Genomic DNA, 21,249 nt, shown 5'->3' on the forward strand with positions numbered 1-21,249 from the left:
GCGATTGTCGGAAAATGCACTTCGGCAGATACACAATCCATTAATAAACCATTGACACACGAGCGAATACGAAAGTAATAGCCTTTTTATTCATAATGAATATAACAAGTAGCTTACACTGTTTAAGTAATGTGTGCGTCCCGCGCATAGTGTATCGCGTGTGACCTGAATTGTTTACGCAGATACGGCTGTCATATATTAAGTCTCTGCGACAGTAATATACAGATAAAGAAAAAAATGCCTGTTGCTTTTTGCCTGTTTATTGATCTTTTACGGGTGGTAGAGAAATTGTTTTGATTGTGCAGGCCCCTAAAAGCGTCCCGGATTCATAATATTGTATTAAATGAATAGCGGTGTAACGCCAGTGATATTACAATATATAAGTTTGTTAATTTAAAACTAAGACAGTTTTAAATTACTCGAAAATTCACGTTGCTATCATCGAATGATTTTTGCTTATGCTATCTTGAAATGCATCAGTAAAATATTTAATCACTAAAGTGATTTTTTTAATTTCTACTAAAATAAATGTAATTCTATTTTTCAAAAATTTATTTATTGAGAATTAGCAAGTTCATGTATATATATAATATAAAAATTTTATATTTTACTTTAAAATAATACAATTTCAATTAAATAATTTCGAGAAATTTTCTTTAATTAAATATATTTAAAATATGTTTTAAGTATTTTTTATATTCCATTAAAAAGATTGAATTTAGTCTCGACATTTTCTGATCGATAATTCACTGTTTGCATTTATTCTACAATATATATAGAAATCATGTGAGGCACGTACCATGTTAGAGCCTTCCGGTGAATGCTTGGTCTCTCGATGGTCTCACGCAAGAATTATTCCTTGATCACGTCTCTCGATCGTGTCCGGCGTCCTTTTGATCCGTGCGTCGCGGCGCATCGCGTTTAATATACACCTCTCTACGGGGTGTCCGCGGCGTGTGTGCCTCCTTCCGCTCCTTCGCCCCCGCGTGTATCCCGTCAACGATCGCGTTATCGTCGCCCTCTTACCACACATGTGTCCATCGAACCCCCGCCGCCGTCACTAGCACTATTGCTACTATCGCGCCGCGAGGATGTCCCAATTGTGCGATCCGAACAGAAATAGAGTCTGCAATCTTCCGAGTAATGAGTAGCCACGTCTATACTCTCCTTCTTACGTCGTCGTCAAGAGCAAGCCTCTTGATCTCTCCTTTTTCATCCCCCGCAGCATCCGCTTTTTTCCTATCTTCGGAAGACGCGTGTTTTTCGCATCCTTCTCTCGTCCTGTTTACTTAATTCACCCGCGCAATGATCCCTTAATGCCATGGCTCGTAACGTAGTGGGTGTATGCTTCTTACGTACATAGAGGCAATTACGCGGTTATAAGCGAATAATCAGGCAATTTTAGGGCACACGTGGAGATCAACCGATGCCACATGGCAAAATTATGCTCCACGTGTCAGCGTGTCCTGGGATGACGCGCGTCCGCGTCGACAATTTTCATGAATGGAACTTACCAATGACAGATATTAACAAAGGTTTTGCGAGATTAACGGAGCTATGTCGATACGTGAGCAGTGTAAACATGATGGTATTATTTGCGATACACGGAGACTATGGGAAAGAGAGGGAGAGAGAAAGAGAGAGAGAGAGAGAGAGACAGAAATCTGTATACTTTGGTCAATCGTGCGTGTATTATGATCCTGCAGAATTTTTTCAACATCTGACGATGTCTGCTCTGTAATCAAGATTCATCTTCATTAGCTGTGTGATATGAACACTAAATCCATATATTCAACGTTGATTGAATGTCACGTGTCCCCTTCAAATCTGGCAAATCAATTTTTTATTCAATCATTCAATCGCTATTATTATTACTTTTATAGAAATATATATTCGAAATGAATAAGTTTGAATGTCTGAAATAATTTGAAGTAAAATTTAAGGTAAAACTGCATAAAAGACTTAAATATGTTGTAGGGGAGGTTCTTCCGAGTAATTCTCCGCAAGAAATAAGTGGAGAACAGCATTGGTGTTTAGAAGATAACAAATAGATAAGATTAACAAATTGAAGTTTGATATTAAAGTTTGTGTATCTTGTTACAATCTGTTATTTTTGATTGAAAAAGGCTGTTTATGACATTTACGTATGGGCGGGGAAGAACTGAGCTCTTCCTCCTGCATCTCCACCCCGAAAAAATTCTAACTTAACCCAAATCTATTTTTAGTTTTAAAAGTAAAGTTGAGTTGGGTTAGGTTAGAATTGTTTTACTTGCAATATTGCGAACATATAGGGTCACATATTTTAAAAACAGATAGTATAGATATAGATCAAAACAAGAAAAAAGAACAACTAGTATTTACTAGTTTTGCTATAGTAACATTGAGTTATAATAACATTGGGTTTGTAGGTAGATAGCAAATCCGAGAATAGCCGAATATATTTGAAGAATGCGTGATTTTCTGAGATGTAGGGCTGAAAGATGCGTGACAGTAAATGGGAACTACATAGAGTATCTCCTATAATGCTGACTGCAAAACTAGTAGGTACTCTTTTCTTTACTGTTGTAGAGGTAACACAACCAATAAAGAAGGATAGAAAGCTTAAATAGAAAGATAGTCTATATCTTCGAAGATATTAATTGTAGAATTCATGTTAATTACATTTTGTTTTGTTTTGACCAATACTATCTGCTTTTATAATATATGATCCTTTTTTTAACACCCTATATGTTCGCTATATTGCAAGTATATTTCGAAATGATGACATTTATTGTTATGAACGCGACATCCAAACGTGAATCGAATCATTTTCTTTCGCGCGTTCTCGCCGCTTCTGCGATATTACGGAGAAGATTCCGTTTGTAGCCATGCGATGAAATTGTACGGCGAGTCTTCGCGCGCGAGGCCGAGACTTCTCAACGCCGCGTGAATTGCATGAATTCATCGCACGGAAAGCCTTTCCAATTCTTGGCGTGTTTCTATACCAGCGGCATGCACCGCCTTTCGCGGCCGCGAGTACACACTCTCCAAGCAGCTGCTAACTCTAGCACCTAGCACTCGAGGTGTCGAGATTTTCTACGCCGTTGCGCGCGTTTGCCGCCCTCGCAACTGGAAGAGATTTTTTTCAAGGATATAAATATACAAGGGTAAAAAAAAGGGTTTAGAAATTTAAGAGCAGATAATATTCACGAAATGGATGAAAAAAGGCCTAATAAATATGGATCAAAAAATTAATAATATTGTCGGGACCCATACAGCACAGAACATTGCCATTACATTGCAGTAATATTACAATCTTGCAAGTTGCAATGTAATATCGTTGAGACATTATTGGAACATATAATTGTAATATTTTATGAGAATGTTACAGCAACATTTCAAAAACATTACAAAAAACAGTTTTCGGTAATCGCTAGTTCGTTTGTTTACCGCTATGCGGCGCGCGTTGCGTTATCTATCCCGCATTTAAGTTTCAGTCACGATGATTACATAAAGCTTGCAAAGAGCGTCTAATAAGATTAAAGATATAACTATTTTTATCAATTTACTTTATCCGATACAATCCCAACACAGGGAATTCAGATATTGAACTGATTGTTCAGTAATCGGATACGTAAATATCCAAAAAAGTAAAAATTATTCGTTAATCGTCTACTTAAGATGTAAAATAGAGTCTAATATCTATATAAGTAAAATTTTAATTTTTATGAATGAAATTATTTAATCATTACTATTTTCTTAAACGTGTAAATTATTTATAAAATAGCAATGTTAACTAGATAACAAGAAATTGTTAAATAGTTTCCATTCCTATACAAAACCAAAAATTTGCTAATAATTTTTTAATATGCACGATATTTCAGATTTTAATAAATAAACTTCGAGAACATATAAAGACATCCAAGAGAGAAAAAACTCGTAATTGCGTAAATTTACAATCTTTTTTTCTTATTTCTTTTGGATGTCTTTATATATTTTCAAAGTTTATCTATCAAATTTAAAGCGTTCTGCATATTTGTAGCAACGCATTTCAATATTACAAATACATTGCACCGTAACATTACTGTAATATTACATTGTAATATTTCTAAGGGCGGACATTTCAATGTTGCCGCAGACTTGCAATAACATTGCAGAAACATTTCCCAATTTCCATGCAATATTACAATGTTTCAATGCAAGGTCTATGCAACGTTTCTGCAATCTTTCGGTGCTGTATGGGGATTATGAACTATCTGTCCTTAAAATCCTGAACCCTTTTTTTTTAACACCTTGTATATGTGCTAGTTTTTTCGATTAAACATTACTTTTATAATTAGATACAGAAATTTTAGAATAAATTTCTTTAACATTCTCCAAAGATAACAACCATCATTTTTCATAGTATGATATTTTCTAGGAGTGCTGAAATCATTATTCGCGTCTATTTCTACAGGAAATCTCTTTCTTTAAGAAGAGGATACGATATTCGGATAGAAATCGCGTGCGCATTAATTTTATCCGAGTAAAAGAAAAGTGCATTTCTCGCAATGAAATCACTTGACGAGATATATATAAATCGGCCGTAGTCCGTTCCTCTATATATCTCATTATGGTAAATGAAAGTCTCCCCAATGGGGAGGGATAGTTATACCATGCGGAGCGATAGCTGCCATATGGGAAGCTTTTAGAAACGCAGGCGAGTTATGCGAGGCGATGCGAACCCGTCGAGAGTCCAGTTTAATTTCCATTCACTCATTAAGGCGCACACATGCACAGGCACGATACAGCGTGCGATAAATCCAATGAACGCGCAGTCGAGATTAAAAATTCCACTCGCGTTGTTCTTGCGCTGAGGACGTAACAAATGGCGCATCCATCCACGAGGGTGTAAAAGTAACCGGAATTACTGCCAACCGGAAATAAGTGAAATATCAAGAAAATGTTAGTTGACTGGTTATTCATGTGCGAGAGAGAGAGAGAGAGAGAGAGAGAGAGAGAGAAAGAGAGAGATTACTATCTTGAGTCTACGTCGTCTATGTAGGGGCCTATATCCGAGGCCTTCTTACATGGCGAACGCGCTTACTCTGTATATCTGATGTTAGATAGGAATGTGTATTTTCTTTATCATATGTGTAGAAAGCCAAGAGGTTGTAAGAGGAGTTATGCTAATCCTACGCTAATCCTATCGCAAACAAAGTAACCGATTGCTAATAAGTAGCATTGCGGTGCCACCGATTGGGAATTTATACACGCGACGACTAGTATCAGGTGCAAACGACATGTGTAAATATTAATATTGGATCATGTCGCGGTACCTCTAACTCTATAAATTAGTCAACTCTAGGGGACCAAATCCCGCGACCATGTGTCATTATGGCAATTTACGTTACCGATCTTGATCAATACTAATAATAAGCCGAATTATCGCATCACGTCACAATCATGAAAAGATGGACGCTGTTTTTTCTTTAAATTATAGTAGTTTAAATTATAGCCTTAGGTTTCTTGATTTAGATACTTTTGGTTCTCGGAGGACCATGCATGTATCCGATATGTTCTTTATGGGAGATTAATCGCGTTAACATTACCAATTATAAAACAAATGAGAAATTTATATTGGTCGTTGTTGCAACCTACGTGTTCGCCATATCGAATCGTCGACATACAGAGACAGAGATCATTGCTGCCAGGCACTGTACCGTGTAGTTACGTATGTACGTGCGTGTACGCGGGCTCTCGTTTTATTTGATTTCTGCCGCCGCTGCCACGCTGTCTAGGCGACTAACTCGGGCTATGTATCTGCTCTCTCTTTCCCTTTCCTTTCAGTCACGCAGCGTTTCCTCCCCTTCGCCTTGTTTGCTTCATTTCGTCTCCATCACTTCGATTGATTTACTTTGCTTCTTTTCTCGATGTTTTCTCTTCTCTACACCTTCCAATCCTTTTTTCTCCCTCTTTACTTTTACTTTCGTTTCCTTTTCTTATGTTTCTATCCTTTTCCTTTCTCTTTTTTTCTTATTTGTCCCTTTTGCCAGGTTCTTCTTCTTCTCTTCTCAATCCTATTTCTTCTTTTCTCAATATTTTTCCTCTTAAAAGTTTTCTTCAGACCCCTTGACTTTCTATGGCGAATTTGTTCAAGCTCCCTTGACGTCAATGATGGCATTTTCTCAAGTTCCACAAATATAAATTCTATCGAGGAGTTTTAAAATTAAATAGATCTACAGATCTGAATATTTTTGTAGCGATATTTAAACTTTGGCCAAATCTTGATTAACTTTAATTAGCGATTAATTCTAATGCTTAGTAGAATTTCTAATTATATAATTCGTTATTAATCTAATCTGTCATTTACGTATTGAACATTAAATAATTAATAATTTTATATTAACGAAATAATATCAACAAAGCGCATACTATTCGATGGCTGATTAAATTAATCAGAGTTTAGTTGAAATGGCTCTTATTGTTAATGAGATTATCATATTATATTAATGTATTAACTATACTGTATTAATGTAGAAATATTTTGAAAAATGATGCCAAAGAAATTTCCGCTTCAGGCAACTCGCAGGATAAAGCAGCCAGTCACACTTCGAAACAGCTCTTCGAAGCGGCTCTTCTGTGTTCCTTCGGCTCTCCGTCTCTTTTTTCTTTTCTTGTCGATGCTGGCTTGCCATCGCTCGTTTTCCGTTCGTTAAGATGCCGCGGCGAGAGCGTGGACGATTTCTCGGTAAGATAAGCAAGAGTTCTCCTGCTACATCCTCACCTCGCACCTGCGAATCTCATTGTGAGACCCCTCTGTCCTCCGACCGGACAGCATACACCGTAGATACTCTCTAACACCTGGTGAGATACCAGTTGGCGGCTATGGTTTGAATGACGAAGGTCTCCTCGTTCTCGTTCCAGGCCGTTTTCCAATTTCAGTGTTCGCTGACGTAACATCAAATCAAGGCCACCTGACGACATCATACGAGCATCAATATCAAGCACCGTTAATTAATCCTTTTTAAAGTTTTTAGATTAATAACACTGTTCAACACCAACTTTGCCTTAAGTTCTATCAAGTCATTTCTGATAGATTTTTTTTAGCACTGATTACGAATCTGACTGTAAAAATAGCGTATCGCGTCAAGTTTTTGAGAAAACTTCAGTCAAAGTTGCTAAAATGGGCGTTTTTTATACTTTTGAGTAAATTGTATCTTCCGATGGGGACGTGCTACAGACGACAGCGACAGCTCAAAATAAAGCTCAAGGCTTATACTTTATGATAAAAATGGCAGAAGTCCCAGACAGGAAGGATTTTCCGGAAAAAAAGTGGTCGAAACATAAGAAATATTATTGCAATATTTTCCAGTTATACGCCTTCAATTGTCCGTTACTAAATTTTTTTTTGGTAACAAAAATAACAAAGAACTACTCTAACTTTGTTCTTAACTAATAGCGATCATAAAAATTTACACATACTCATGATTTGAATGATTTTTCAAAAATTTGACCCGCCATTCTGGATCTTCCATTTTTAATTTTAAAATTTTAACACGTAATTCGTAATGAGCGATCAGACAAATGTATACATACCGACTTTCATAATTAGAATGATTTAAAACAATTTTAGTAAAGGACAATCGGAGACGTATGACTAGGAGACACTGCATAGATGTTTTTTATGTTTCGATCTTTTTTTTTTCCAAGAAAACCTTTCCTGCCTGGGACTTCTGGTATTTTTATCATAAAGTTTAGATCTTGAGCACTATTTTGAACTGTCGCTGCCGTCTGTAGCACGTCTCCATTAAAAGATATAACTTATGCCAAAGTATCAGAAACGCCTATTTTATCAATGTTGACTGAGGTTTTCTCAAAAACTTGACGTGATACACCATTTTTACAACCGGATTGGTAATCAGCGCTAAAAAATCTATCAGAAATGACTTGGTAGAACTTAAGGCAAAAAGAATGTTCTTATTTTGTCGATCAGTGTAATTTGTTATAATCTTGCTGTATAAATATTCTGAAAAAGTGCAGATAATATGAAATTCTCATCTAAAAATAATTATGAATAATGAAAATCTCATGCATGAGAAAATCCGAATCTTAAACTAAAAATATGTTTAAGGAAAAATATTGCTAAGACTTTTTTTTTATTTAATATATTGCTAAGATTATGTGGGTAATTAAATATAATATTTTGATTAAAATAATTCGATAAATCACAAATCAATATACGTTTCATCGACATTTAAATCTTCTGATATCTTGTGTCTTAAAATAGTTTTCTTTAGGCGAAATATAATGCGTAATTCTTTCACGATAAGAGAATTCCCGTTACTAATCACCGGAGTGGCATCGAACCGATCAAGTGACGGGACGACGGATAGTCCTCGATTTCACTGTTATATCGACGATTGCAAACTCTCTGGAGAATGGTTCAGCAAGAGGGGAAGTGAAAAAAAGAGAAAAATACTTTATCAAACATATCGTCAGTCAACGCGACCGCTGTTCCCTCCGTCGAATGTATCCGTGGTACTTCTGAACAATAGCCCATTATCGCAGTCCACGATGCGATCTTGTGTAAAACATGGCAGACGATATCGAAGATCTTGTGCCGGAGGCAAATCTTTTCTTTTCCTCTCTTTTTCTTTTTTAAATCGAATTGTAATATACACGAAATGAATTTTCTAGTAAGCGCACATGTTTATCTAAATTTATTTAGCGTGCAAATAAAAAAAATATTTTATCTTTCTTAATAGCTTGTAATCTTTGTGCATTTAAATGCGATAATTATTTAAAGAAAAAACAAATTCATTTTGCATCGCGACAATATCAATACAATATACACGGTCAAACAATCAAAAGCTAGTCTCGAAACTTAATTGTTCGACCGTGTATAACCCGATTCAACCAACGATGGTATTTTCCTGATAAACTACTCTGCTAGAGAAGCTCGACGGGAAGATTTTTGATAAAACTAAAATCTCAGAAATTAACGTCGTAATTTATTCCTTCTTATTGAAATATTTATATGAAATTCTTATTGCGGAATTATCCTGCGTATACGCATTCACGTCGTGCCAAATATTCGTTAAATGCTGCTTAAACTTTTCAACGAACGTAATCGCGGAATCACGTTGGATGTATTTATTCGTAAACATTTATTCGTTGAGAAATTATTCCATGATTGTCCTTTACGTATTCGCGAACGATTGGCGATACGGCGAGTATATCGTTAATTGAATTATGAAATTGTCGCAGCGATTATGTGAAAGCGCATTTTCTGCTCGAACGATCGAGAATCGAGAAAAGGGGAAAGAGAGAGTTTTGTCTCATGAAGAAACATTCGAAACATCATAGCGACAACACGCATTTATTTATGGATACTTTGCTGGAGGTGAGTATATTTGTCCTTGCGTATCAAGGCCTCGAATAATTTTTTTTTTTTTTTTTTAAGGGCTGCCGCTTTGCACTCGTTCCGTTGCACTCTTTCGACGCCTTTCTCGAGTCTGTGGCGAGCTTACAGTTTCTATTCACGTTTCAGTTATCCTTGCGATGTCTTAAATGATTTCTGCAAAAATTTGTGACCAATATTTTCCGGTTCATATAATTCTCGTTCTTTAATCTCATCAGCTCGTAAGAATACGAATTAATTTGTGCTTATTGGTGCAAAATAACACGCAAAATTAATGTAAAAAGCTTGGGACAATTCTTATAAAGAAAATATGTATAAGCTTCATTTTTTTTTTTTTTTTTTTTACTAAAATAGTTAAAATAGTATGTACATTCTTCTCGTTATAAATTTGTTTTTCGTTGTCGCGTCTGTGTTTCGTTGAAAAATATATGAAATTATAAAGATTGATCAAAATATAAACTAATAGAAAAAGAAGCTAAGAAATATGGAAACAAAGGGATTAAAAATGATAATTGGATTAGATGATTGAACATTTCAGATTGAACAGTATTAAAATATTTTATCATCGAATCACAAGCTATTCATTTTATTGACAGACCGAATAAATCTTGATTATATATTATATCTTCAAAGCGCAAGAATTTAACGCGATGATAAAATGCGGTAATCAAACGTATGAGAAAATGTGCACGTAGATTTTTAAGACTCACGCGGAACAAAAATCGAACTCGAATGACCACTGCCAGCGGCCAGATGACTACTGCCGACGATCGGCAGGTACTTATTAATTGTCGCATAAATTGCGAATCCGGTGCAGAGAGGTCTGTTCTCCTGCGGCGGCGTTTGCGAAATCCGATTATCCTTGCAATGTTTCAGTAATCGAACGCGCGGCGAGGCAGCGCGCGATTTAAACGGAAGACCATCGTTATTCGATCTAAGTCACGAGCAGAAAATTAGATAGCGGCACGCCTTGCTGCCATGCCGCAGTAGAACCGGTCAGTTATCGAACAGGCGTGACGAGGACGCGCGAGAAGCACTTTTTGCTTCTCTTTCACTAACATACGCGCTTAAATATACAAAAGAATTACGGCGCGTAATGGAAACGAAGAGAGAAAACTGTGATGGTTGATGACGCATCGTTCGCGGATGCCGCGAAACGAGAGAATCATGTATGCAACTTATTCTGTCACGATATACATACAAGGTGTCCAATTTTAAAAGTTCCACCCTCATAACTTTTCAGGATCAACGTTTGAGGGAAAAGGATAAAAGTTGTAGGGAACAAAGGGGGCTATCTAATAGTGACCTTGGATTTGACATTAAAGGTCATTTTCAAGGTCATTTGAAGGTCAACTTCCGTTTTTTAAATGGAACCCCCTATTTTTCATTACATATTCTTGTAGCTTATCACGAGAGCTTTCCAAAACACTATAATAAAATATTTTTTTATTAAGTACTTTTTAAGTTACTTTATATTTTAATCTGACATATTTTGATATAACCAAAAAAAAAAAAAAAAACAAATTGTTTAAAAAATATATTGTAAATAATTTTCTTAAAAACAATTATTTTTTATACTAATTGATTTGTCTCATTATTCTGTACATAGAAGTATTACGGTAAGATTATCGAAAACTAAATATTTTACGAGATATTTAATTTTTTATATCATCGAGTAGCAGAATTAGTTCGCGAACGTTAATTAGGCGTTTATCTAGTGCTTCGCCATATTATAAATGAACCACGTGTTCTTGGTTCATTAAATGATGAGACTGGTACGTAAGAGTTTTAAGGCCTTCGAGAAAGAAGGGGTACAGGATGGATACGTTCATTAGGCTAGCCAGTCTGTTATCGTTGTATTATATTTTATTCAGCTTACAAGGAATTATGGATAACAGCCAACAATTAACTTAATGAGAATTATCATGAGCAAGAAAAACGTCGCCATGACTATTTCATGAATCAAATCTTGTTTTTGCTTTCTTCTACTAATTAAAGAGATATTGGAATATTGTGTTATGTAGCGACATTATTGATATTCTTGACAAACTTGAATCTTTTTCAACACAACAAATTTACGTTACATTGCCCATACACATGATTGTCGATGCAACCTTACGTAGATTCGCATGTGTATAGCCTGTATCGCGAACGGTCAATACACGAGAAGAAGAAGAAACGCATGCACGAGAGGACCGGATAGTCGGCAATCTTCATTGAAGATCGGCTGGCAAGTGGTCGCACGGCCATCATCATCAGGAGAGTAAGGAAATAAGAAGAAAAGAACGCAAAAGTCGATCGGAAAGAAGCACTGAGACGGATTCGAAGAGATGATCATGAAATCCAAAGAGTTACGAGAATCCGATTAACGAAGTTTAGATATCTTCATGTGTGAATACTTCTCCTTTTGAAAGAAATAAAGTAATATGCAAGAAAAATAACATACCTTTAGAAAAGAAACTGATATATTTTACAGTCTTTTATATAGAGGGTACAATAAAGATGTAATAAAGATTGTTTTAAGAGGATGAGATGTGTTTAATTTCGACAACCTTGAGATTCTCACCTGCGATATTACCTGGATAGGCCGCTTAAACACCCAAAACAAAAACACGATCGGATCGTCCGATTCATCTTTAGAAGACGCGCCTTGACGCAGTTCGCACACACGTGTTTTTTTTTCTCAACCGTAGAATTCTTTTATTCCTATCTAGACGTCTATAATTGGCGCCGACTTTTTTTAGTGCCGACTCTATTCTATATACGTATGTCATCATCTCATCATAGGTTCTTCAAACATCTGCGTTCTGTCTATTGTTGCGTTTATTCATGGATGTTGTGTTCTCTTTCCTTATGCTCTTTAAGAGTATTTTTTTTCCATTTTTACGACACGTGCGCCAAACCAGTTTCCTACTAGCATTCCAAGAAAACCGAACCTTCTAATACGTCACACGTTTACTACAAAAATGTGACGTATATTCTACGTGGTTTTGTAGCGTTTTTGCACTGACTTCTTCTCCTTTTATCGCGCATATGTTTCGTCGTCTCCGCTGAGTCACGATTATTTTCAGCACTTTTTTTATGATCCTAGAGGAAAACTTTCCTGCACCGTGCTCCACTTTGGCTCCGGACAACCGAACAAAAATGCGACGTATTATAGCCTGCGCTGCGGAATTTATGGTATTTCGAAACATATTTCTTTTTTTAATGTCAAGGAAATCTGAAATATCCCCGAAATGACGGCTCTTACAACAATGCAAACTATAAATTTTATTTAATAGCTTTTATTTAACAATAAGAATTTTATTATTAATTATTACATAATGCAATTTTTAATATGATGAATGAAATAAATGATCAATAATAATATAACAATTAGCTAATAATATGACACAATAGCTAATATAAAAAATATAAAAAAAAAGAGATACATAATTGGGGGTGATTGCGATAATTACGGTCCCCTATTTGAAAGATCGTTTCTGAAGATATTTTTGACGAGGAACACGGGAAAAATAATAAAAAAGATTTCCAATAGTTTTCGAGATATGTCACTTTAAAGTATTGGACATGATAATAAAACTTTATAAAAACGGACACAACGATGTTGACCTTGACATATGTTGTCAAGATTATGATCCTGAGTAACTTTGCCTTATAACTTAATCGGCGGTCTCTTATAATTTTTGAGATATTTAAAGTTGAGAAGTTAGTTTAATTCGAAACGAAAATTTAGTTTGGGTTATATAACGTAACCCAAACCAAATTTTAGTTTTAAATCAGAAATAGATTTGGGTTAGGTTATATCTTTCGGAAGTGGAGCCCTCCTTGTAGGAGGGGGGGGGGGGCGGAACCCACTGTGTCCACGCATATTCTTTACAACGCGAAGCGAGGTCTAACCTATAATTGTTGTGTGGGTGGATTGGGTTAGATTCGAAACGAAAATTTGGTTTGGGTTATTCTTGCACGATTCTAAGCTACACATGGAAGATACTCGCGACAATGATCTTCACAACATATGTCAAGATCAAAGTCATTCAGTCTGTTTTGTAACGTTTTATTATCATGTCCAATACTTTAAAGTGATATATCTCGAAAACTATTGGTCGGAAAATTTTTTTACTATTTTTCTCGTCTTTCTCTTCAAAAATGCTTTCAGAAACGATCTTTCAAATTGGGGGCCGTAGTTATCGTAATCGTGCCAATAATTGCAATAAAGAATGCAAATAAATAATGTAAATAAATAATGTCATATTATATAAGTGATCTCCTGTAGTTGAGTGGGGCATATTCTTAAAATTCCATAAATTTCGAGGCTAAGATCATAGAAACCCCGCTTTTTACAAGCGCGTTATCGCCATATGACATTTACGATGTTCAGATTCGCGCAAGCGATGCGGACGCAAATGTCATTTCTGACTCCGTCAGGTCTTTAACTCCTGATCTCGTTTTTTTTTTTCAGTTCACCGCGCACGACGCATGACTCATGGTTCATGGTTAAACGGCGATATAATCTCGACTTTTTTCTCTCCTCCGTCTACTCTTTTTTCTCTCTCAAGCGTCGGACTTTTTTCTATTGAGTGAATATCACGATTTTACGGTGCCGCGCTCGCGGCAATTAACCCTTTCACTGCTGAATTGTATGATGGATAAAACAGCTTGCCTTAGAGAACAGTCTCGATGTTTGATCGCTCAATATCTCTATTACATTATTACACGCACCGTTAGTTATGTATAACATACAGCTGTTATATCAATGCGCGTATATCATACTGATTGACTACACGCGCAAAGATTGAAAGGTCATTTATTATGTGTAAAATATCTCATTATCTCATTAAAAATTTTAATAAAGTAATCTTTGATGAGAATTACTAAGATATTTTCACGAAGTTTGAGCCAAAATTTTATTTGCAATTTACAATACAGAAATAATATTTTCAAAGAAGGAATTAATTTTCAGTTTCTCCCGAAATTGTACATCTCTAAAAAAATACAAGATAGTGTAAATGTTTTTTCATATTTAAATAAATATAACATTTAACAATATAGATAATAATAATATACCTGCGTTTATTTTTAAATACATACATGTTTATATATATAGGATGAATCACTAAAGATGATTACAAGCTAATATTTTTGAAACTGAATGAAATATGATATTCTTGTTTCCTGGCGATTGTTTGGTATCAAAGCGGGCATTCGACTCAAAAATGGAACTTCACACTGCAATTAACGTGCGAAATTGATGATTTTAAAATAATGATTTCATATCTCGTTCAGTTGTAGAAATATTAGCCTATAATACTTTTAATGCTATTAAAAACATATTAGCTACGTCAATTGTAAAAATATATTCATCCTTCTTTCGACTCGGGCATTATTTAAAAAATAAAATATTCCGTTTTTTCTTTCTATATACAGCATCGTCGAAAAGATGAACACTTCAAGCAGCGCACTTTTAGTGCACTCACCGATCGATGAAGATTCACGAATCACTTCGCGAGGAAAATCTGGCATCTCGATCTCAAAAAATTGGATACTGACGCATGGCACTGCATTGAGCTTGATTATCGACAAGTCTCATGCAATATCGAGTTTCATCACGAATATAGTACCGGGAAAACTTACGATTGCGCCAAAAGAACTTGCAAACAAATTGAAATTTCGTGTCTATCGGGATCTAGAGATCGACGATGATTCTCGATCGGGCGATTATCTACGCGTTCAGGAGCATCTAGGCAGCGTCGTGGCCGCTTGGAAATGTCCGCTACTGACGAAGACTTTCGACGAATTCTTCGAAATGTGGAACTTTCCTAATTCGTCGATCAAGTTCGATCGATTTCTACGATCGATCTACCTGCTCGTCTTCATCACCAATGCCGACAAAAAATCAATCGTGGAAATTCCAACGATCAAACAAGCTCTCTCTTGTCTGCTGGATCAAGCTCTGCAGAAACCCATTCGTGGATCGTCCGTGGAAATCGAGTCCACACCCTTCGGCAATCCCGTGTTCATCGGCTCGATCGCACGCGGTATCATCAGCAACGTCATCGGCGATGAGGGCTGCGTCATCATGACGGACACGTATGCGTTTCCCGGTAGCGAGGGTGGTCCCGTTTACGTCATTCCGGACTGGTAATTACGACGATTCTTAAAACTCTTGGATTGTTATTTAGAAACTCTCTTTCTCTCGAGAAGCATCCTTGAATCTTTCTATTGTCAAGAGACTTATGGAAAATAGTTATTTTCACTCTATTTTAAACAAGTACATGTAAAATATCATGTGAATTTTCCTCGAGAAGTTTCTCTCTTAGCAAAATTTTGATAGAAGTTATTAATTGATGATCAAATCGATGATTTTTCTTATTTAATCTCGTTTGAAATTTTTTTGACGCGGATGTTTTTGTAGCAAACGTCGAATTATCAGCGGGTTAGTGATTGCACCGTTGAGTTGGTGTCGCGGAGAATGGGTAGATTACACCTTTGCCGCCAATCTTGCTCCGTGTTTGCTCAACATTTTACGAAAGAAGGATCCTCGTTATTCTCCGATCATAAGCCGCCAGACAGATGGTCCGTTAATATAAATATAATATAATATATTTTTTTATTTTTTATATTACTTTTTATGTATCCACATGCGATGAAATCTTCATCTTTTTTGTTCTGACATACAGAAGCATTAGATACAGGTGTCGTGCTTGTTAGGTGTGGGATTAATTGGGGCACGGGCGTCCTCGTGGACAAGGATACTGGTACATTCCTGACGTGCTCACACGTCGTCGCCGAGGTAAAATTAAACTCTTGGAAACTTATACGAAAACATAACAGAAAAGTTAATATTTCGATGGGTACCTACATAAAAAAAAAAAGTACAAAATACATCTTAGCGCGCGACGTAAAAAAATTGATCGTATTTTGTGCAATAAGCTCAGTATGTGGCAATGGTATTATCGCACAATATAGCAAATGGATAACTTTTTATGTGCAATAAAATTATAGCTAAGTCAAAATAAATTCCGATAGGCGCCAGAAAGTGAGATATCAATTGTAATGAATACAGACCAGACCAATTCACGCACGTGGGCGAAACTGTTGTATAGAACTCTGGAGAATCAGCCTTACGACGTGGCTGTATTGAGAGTGAATCCACAGGATATGGATCCCTTATTGAAGTCGATACGTTTGTCTCGTGCTGCGATTGTAAAAGGTAAGTATTTTTTCAGTTTTTTTTTCAATCGCTTTTATCTTTAAAGATTCGACATATATTATTTATAATAATTTTGATCACTTCGAATTGTTATCTAGAACATTTAGAACAAGCTTATTCTCATAGCTTTTCTCAACGAGAGGAAATTAGCGACATATCCAGCAGCGAGTCAAATGGTTTACTGGCGTCTCAACGCCAGGAACATTGACCTTCTTCTACATCAGTATAGAAATAACGTATAATTGCGAAAAAATTGGGTCAATTGATCGTCATTAATGGTGAAATTGATATTTGGCCTCCTTCTTCCAACATGGAAACCGATATAAATCATCCATTTACTCGATAGCAATAAAAGTCTATTTATTATACGTTACCATAAGAACTTTGCTTTTATTTATCACGAATCATACTAGAATATTTTCAAAAAGGTCTGTCTTACGAGTGAGAAAACAGAATTATATTATAATCTCTTAATTATTATCTCATTATTAAAGCAGCATCATTTACTAAAGTTATTAATCGTCCACCGATGTACTTTCTTCCGTTTCTACCAACATCATTTTTTTCTCTATTTAATAATCTTTGAACAGTGTACCTTTCTAATATGTAAAAAATTAACATGACTAGAATTTCAAACTTCTTAATGGATGAAAATAAAACATATTTGGAAAAAAAATACTATTCGTTGAAATAAATCATATTAATTGTACATGTACACACTTGCTCGCAGGCGAGTCGGTGGTGTCCGTGGGATTTCCCTTCTCCTCGTCCGTCCGGCCGACCATCAGCAGCGGCGTGATATCCAAGTCGATGGACTGCGCGCTCCTGACAACTTGTTGCGCCCAGAGTGGTACCAGCGGCGGGCCAATAATCAGCCGCGCGACCGGCGAGATGCTGGGAATGATCGTGTGCAACGCGCTCTCCTCGGACGGTGCTGTGTTGTACCCGCGGATGAGCTTGGCGGTACCGGCCGCCGTGATGGACCGGCCCCTACAGGAATATTTGCGCACTGATAGTCAGTAAACAAATCTAAATTGGCCACTGACGATGATCTAACGACTATATAATTTGGACGGTGCCTGGACTGTAAGCCTTCCGCGTCACAGGGAACAAAAGACTCTACTACTATAGAGTCATACCGAAATGCAATACGAGCAAATGTTAAGAATGTTTTGGCTGTACAATAGTAGCAAAAAAACTGTCAAAATTAAAAAAAAAACATATTTCTTACTATTTTATATTGTTTGAGAAATTAAATAAATAAATTCTTATACAAAAAGATGGAGAGGATATAAAAAGAATTAAAATAACATAAAATAATTTGGTTTTTAACATCTTTGTAAAAAAATAATTGTAATTAATATTTTTCCTAATTTATGATAAAACTTTTGATCGTAAATACCCCCTAAAATCAACTGCAAGAAACAAAGAAAAACGAATAATTTGCAGAAAGAGAGAGATAATATTTTTCTATAATTTTGAGTAAATAACTTTTAAACGAGCAAATGGAGATCTAAATCAAGTTTCGTACAAATATTTATTAGAGTTTTCTATATATGTGAAAATTTTTATTTTGTTGGCAATATTTTTTCCTTGTCAAATTTGTCAATAAGTACTATATAATACCCGATTTTCCATAAGAATCAATACTAACTTTAAACTTAAATAATTTCCAAACAGTTAAAAGAATTATGCTCAGATTTTGCACAGATACTCAGAAGAAATAGTAGAACAGTGTACGAAATTTGTATGCTTTTGTCAATGTTTTGACATATGACACGTATATCCTTAAATCCTTTCCGTAAATAAAATCTATCATATCGTGGATAAGATATTAAATTATATATATATATATATTTTGCAAGATCAACGATTATAAAATAAGAATTTGTTGAAACATTTATTGAGTTGAAATTTTTTAATTGTTCTGTTTTTTTTTTTTTTTTTAATTGTTCCATTGTAGAAATTAGGTAGAGTTGAGAATCTATTTTTTTGAATATTGAATTGAATGATTTATCTCTTGCCTCTATTTTCGTTTCAGATCCCGACGTGCTTCGAGCTTTCACGTGCGAGGACGCGATAGTGCGCAATGTTTGGAATTTCTACCCTTTACTGCCATCTAAACTGTGAAAAAAAGCGAGATAAACTCTGTACATAAAACATATATTCAAATTCTAATCGCATGGTGGATTATTCATTATTTGATCCGCACTGTTTGAGCTATTTCTACTGCGGCTATCATATTGTGCGGATAATATATTGGATTATTTGCATTGAGGAATATTTATCTGTGAGTCACTGGGTCTGCCAATCTCGAACTCGACACGCTCTTGTGAACATAATCTTGCCTTCGAATCCTCATTGAATAACATACGCCATTGACCGAGTTTAAAATATAAAGAGAAAGTTTTTCGTGACGTTAAAGTCGTAGCGATTGGCACGCAAAGCGACATGAGTCAATGATCCCTTCGTATTTATGCTAAAGACATCGCTGATGAATAATATTATGTACATATATCGTCGTGTACTGAATTTTCAAACGGTGTTTAAGTTGGTGTACTTTGGATAGGTTGCATTTGTCTTGTCAAGAAATATGATTTCTTCTATGATTCAAAATATTATTTAGACATATAATATCGTGATATTACTGATCTGTTATAATAAGATGCACACTATAATACATAATGTAAAGTGATTTATAATAAAAATTACTATTTGCCATATATGGTATATGATTGTAATCCTTCCGTAAAAAATACCATAAATTCTCATAGATTAGAGTCCCTAAAGATAGAGTCTGGCCTGTTTCTTTTTATTGGTCAAAACGAAGTTTGGAAAAACATGGCGGAACCAATAGAAATTGTTATGGGAAGCATAATAATTTAAAAAGAAATGAAATAAGAAAATTACAAACAATTTTTATTTATTTAAATAAGAAAATTACGAATATCTTCTACTTTTTTATAAATTTTTAAATTAAAGAATAAAGAAAAATTAACTTGAATATAACAATAATATAACAATATTCAATATAATATTCTAAGAACACTTAATAATAATATAATAATACTATAGAAAAAAATATAAACTGTATATAATAAAAATATAAACTTTTTAACTTTTATAACGCAATTGCAACTACATTGCACTACATGCATTCATGTATACACCGTTGCCATGTTTTTCCAAAACTAAGGCTGCATACGAGTGTCGTTCTATCTTTGTTCAACTTCTGATAAATAACAAAGATAGAACGACGCTCGTATGTACACGGGTGATGTTTCCGAACGCAGCCTAATCGAGTGGCCAGACTCTATCTTTAGGGAATCTATCACAGATGCATTTGCTTTGCCATCTGACAAATGCTCCCACAACTAAAATTTCTTTGCAGCCTCTCTGGTTCACATTGGCTTTTCATATTTTACTAAAGAATTCTAAGAATTTCTCTAAAAAATTTTAACTTTATGTTTAATATAAGCGAGTCACGCTCAAAAGATATGATTAAGAATTAAGATTTGTCAACTGGCTTTAGCATTAAGAGTTTTGAGATAAATATGTCTTAATATTTAATACATACTCAACATAAATCGTTGTTTTTATTATCTCGAAAATTATTAATAAACTTAATTATAAGAGATTGATGTAAACATATATTTAACTAAAATAGCATAAATCATAAAATTGTAATCAATTCGTACTGTAAGATAATGTATATTAGACATCATGCAGATCAAGAAGCTACGTAAGATATTCGAGAAAATACAAAACATACAGTGAATTGTGATTTATATTTATTTTACCTTTCTTTCAATCAATTATAGCTATATGACGCGGTCACATAACATTGCCTTATACACTGCACTCGATGCTTACAAAAAAATCACACACGGTCAGACGATCGCAGGTAACGTTCATAAAGAGTGCGGGGTGATTGATAGTCGGAGATGGTAAAAAGCAATTGCAATTGATAGAGACAGACTCCTTATATAACGCTGTTCCGTTTTGTATATACAAATTCGAATGATTTAAACGCTAGAAAATACGTAGTTACGTTATTACTTGTGATTTTGTTCTCGTTTTTAGTGTTCCTTCCTCTAAAATGCACGTAGTAAAACGGAGGAATCTACAATCGCATCTTCGGGCATTGTGTGATAAACATTGTTTTGTCAACTCTATAATGTTAATTTTGTGTATATTTTCTTTTATTTTCCCTCCTGCGCGAGATAAACGTTCGATTAAAAAAAAAGGCGGATAACGCAGGAGCGAATGTTCTGCCAGTTGAATCGTCAAATTACGGAGATACGTAATATCGATAAATATATGTATGTGTATAATATGTATATATATTAATATATATAAATAGTATGATATCTTTTACATTAGAATACAGATCATGTATATACATCATGGATGGAGTCTTCCGTAATAGTTATTGGAGCGTCGAAAATTTTTCTTAAATCTAAAAAATTATCTCCGCACGACGTTTAATCTTAATGACTCCTATTGTCCTTATATAATCGATCTAATGATTTTCGATGCAAAAGTAAGAAAATAGCGTGTGTCCGGCTTGTTGCTTGCGCGTAGTTTCACGCACAAGGAGGATCACTTTAGAACAATACGACGATGTCAGTACTCTGCGTTGATACCACTGCTT

The 21,249-nt window shown here is 35.1% G+C and overlaps 2 protein-coding genes across 5 annotated transcripts in view; one reads left to right on the top strand and one right to left on the bottom strand.

The window, feature by feature from the left end:
* Positions 1–949, bottom strand: part of Itp (ion transport peptide) — a 59,468-nt gene extending 58,519 nt beyond the window's left edge. Inside the window, exon 1 of the mRNA XM_070293227.1 lies at positions 800–949. Coding sequence (XP_070149328.1) covers positions 800–802 — 3 coding nt within the window. The 5' untranslated portion in view covers positions 803–949. The remainder of the gene's footprint in view (positions 1–799) is intronic.
* The window catches only part of LOC138931931 (peroxisomal leader peptide-processing protease-like), an 81,605-nt gene extending 61,483 nt beyond the window's left edge, over positions 1–20,122 (top strand). For 2 of the 4 annotated variants that reach the window (XM_070293221.1, XM_070293224.1), the window contains exons 2-7: positions 14,810–15,523; positions 15,798–15,958; positions 16,063–16,175; positions 16,412–16,595; positions 17,326–17,610; positions 18,637–20,122. In XM_070293221.1, coding sequence (XP_070149322.1) covers positions 14,823–15,523; positions 15,798–15,958; positions 16,063–16,175; positions 16,412–16,595; positions 17,326–17,610; positions 18,637–18,725 — 1,533 coding nt within the window. In that variant the 5' untranslated portion in view covers positions 14,810–14,822 and the 3' untranslated portion in view covers positions 18,726–20,122. Of the gene's footprint in view, positions 1–14,809; positions 15,524–15,797; positions 15,959–16,062; positions 16,176–16,411; positions 16,596–16,693; positions 17,019–17,325; positions 17,682–18,636 lie in introns of those variants that run through there. The other 2 variants (XR_011446701.1, XM_070293222.1) reach the window with 2 other exon arrangements.
* Positions 20,123–21,249: the final 1,127 nt, after the last annotated feature.

This window comes from Polyergus mexicanus, unplaced genomic scaffold (genome assembly GCF_030449975.1).
Source record: "Polyergus mexicanus isolate NDT 795.1 unplaced genomic scaffold, iyPolMexi1.0 SCAF_3, whole genome shotgun sequence".
Classification (NCBI taxonomy): Eukaryota; Metazoa; Arthropoda; class Insecta; order Hymenoptera; family Formicidae; genus Polyergus; species Polyergus mexicanus.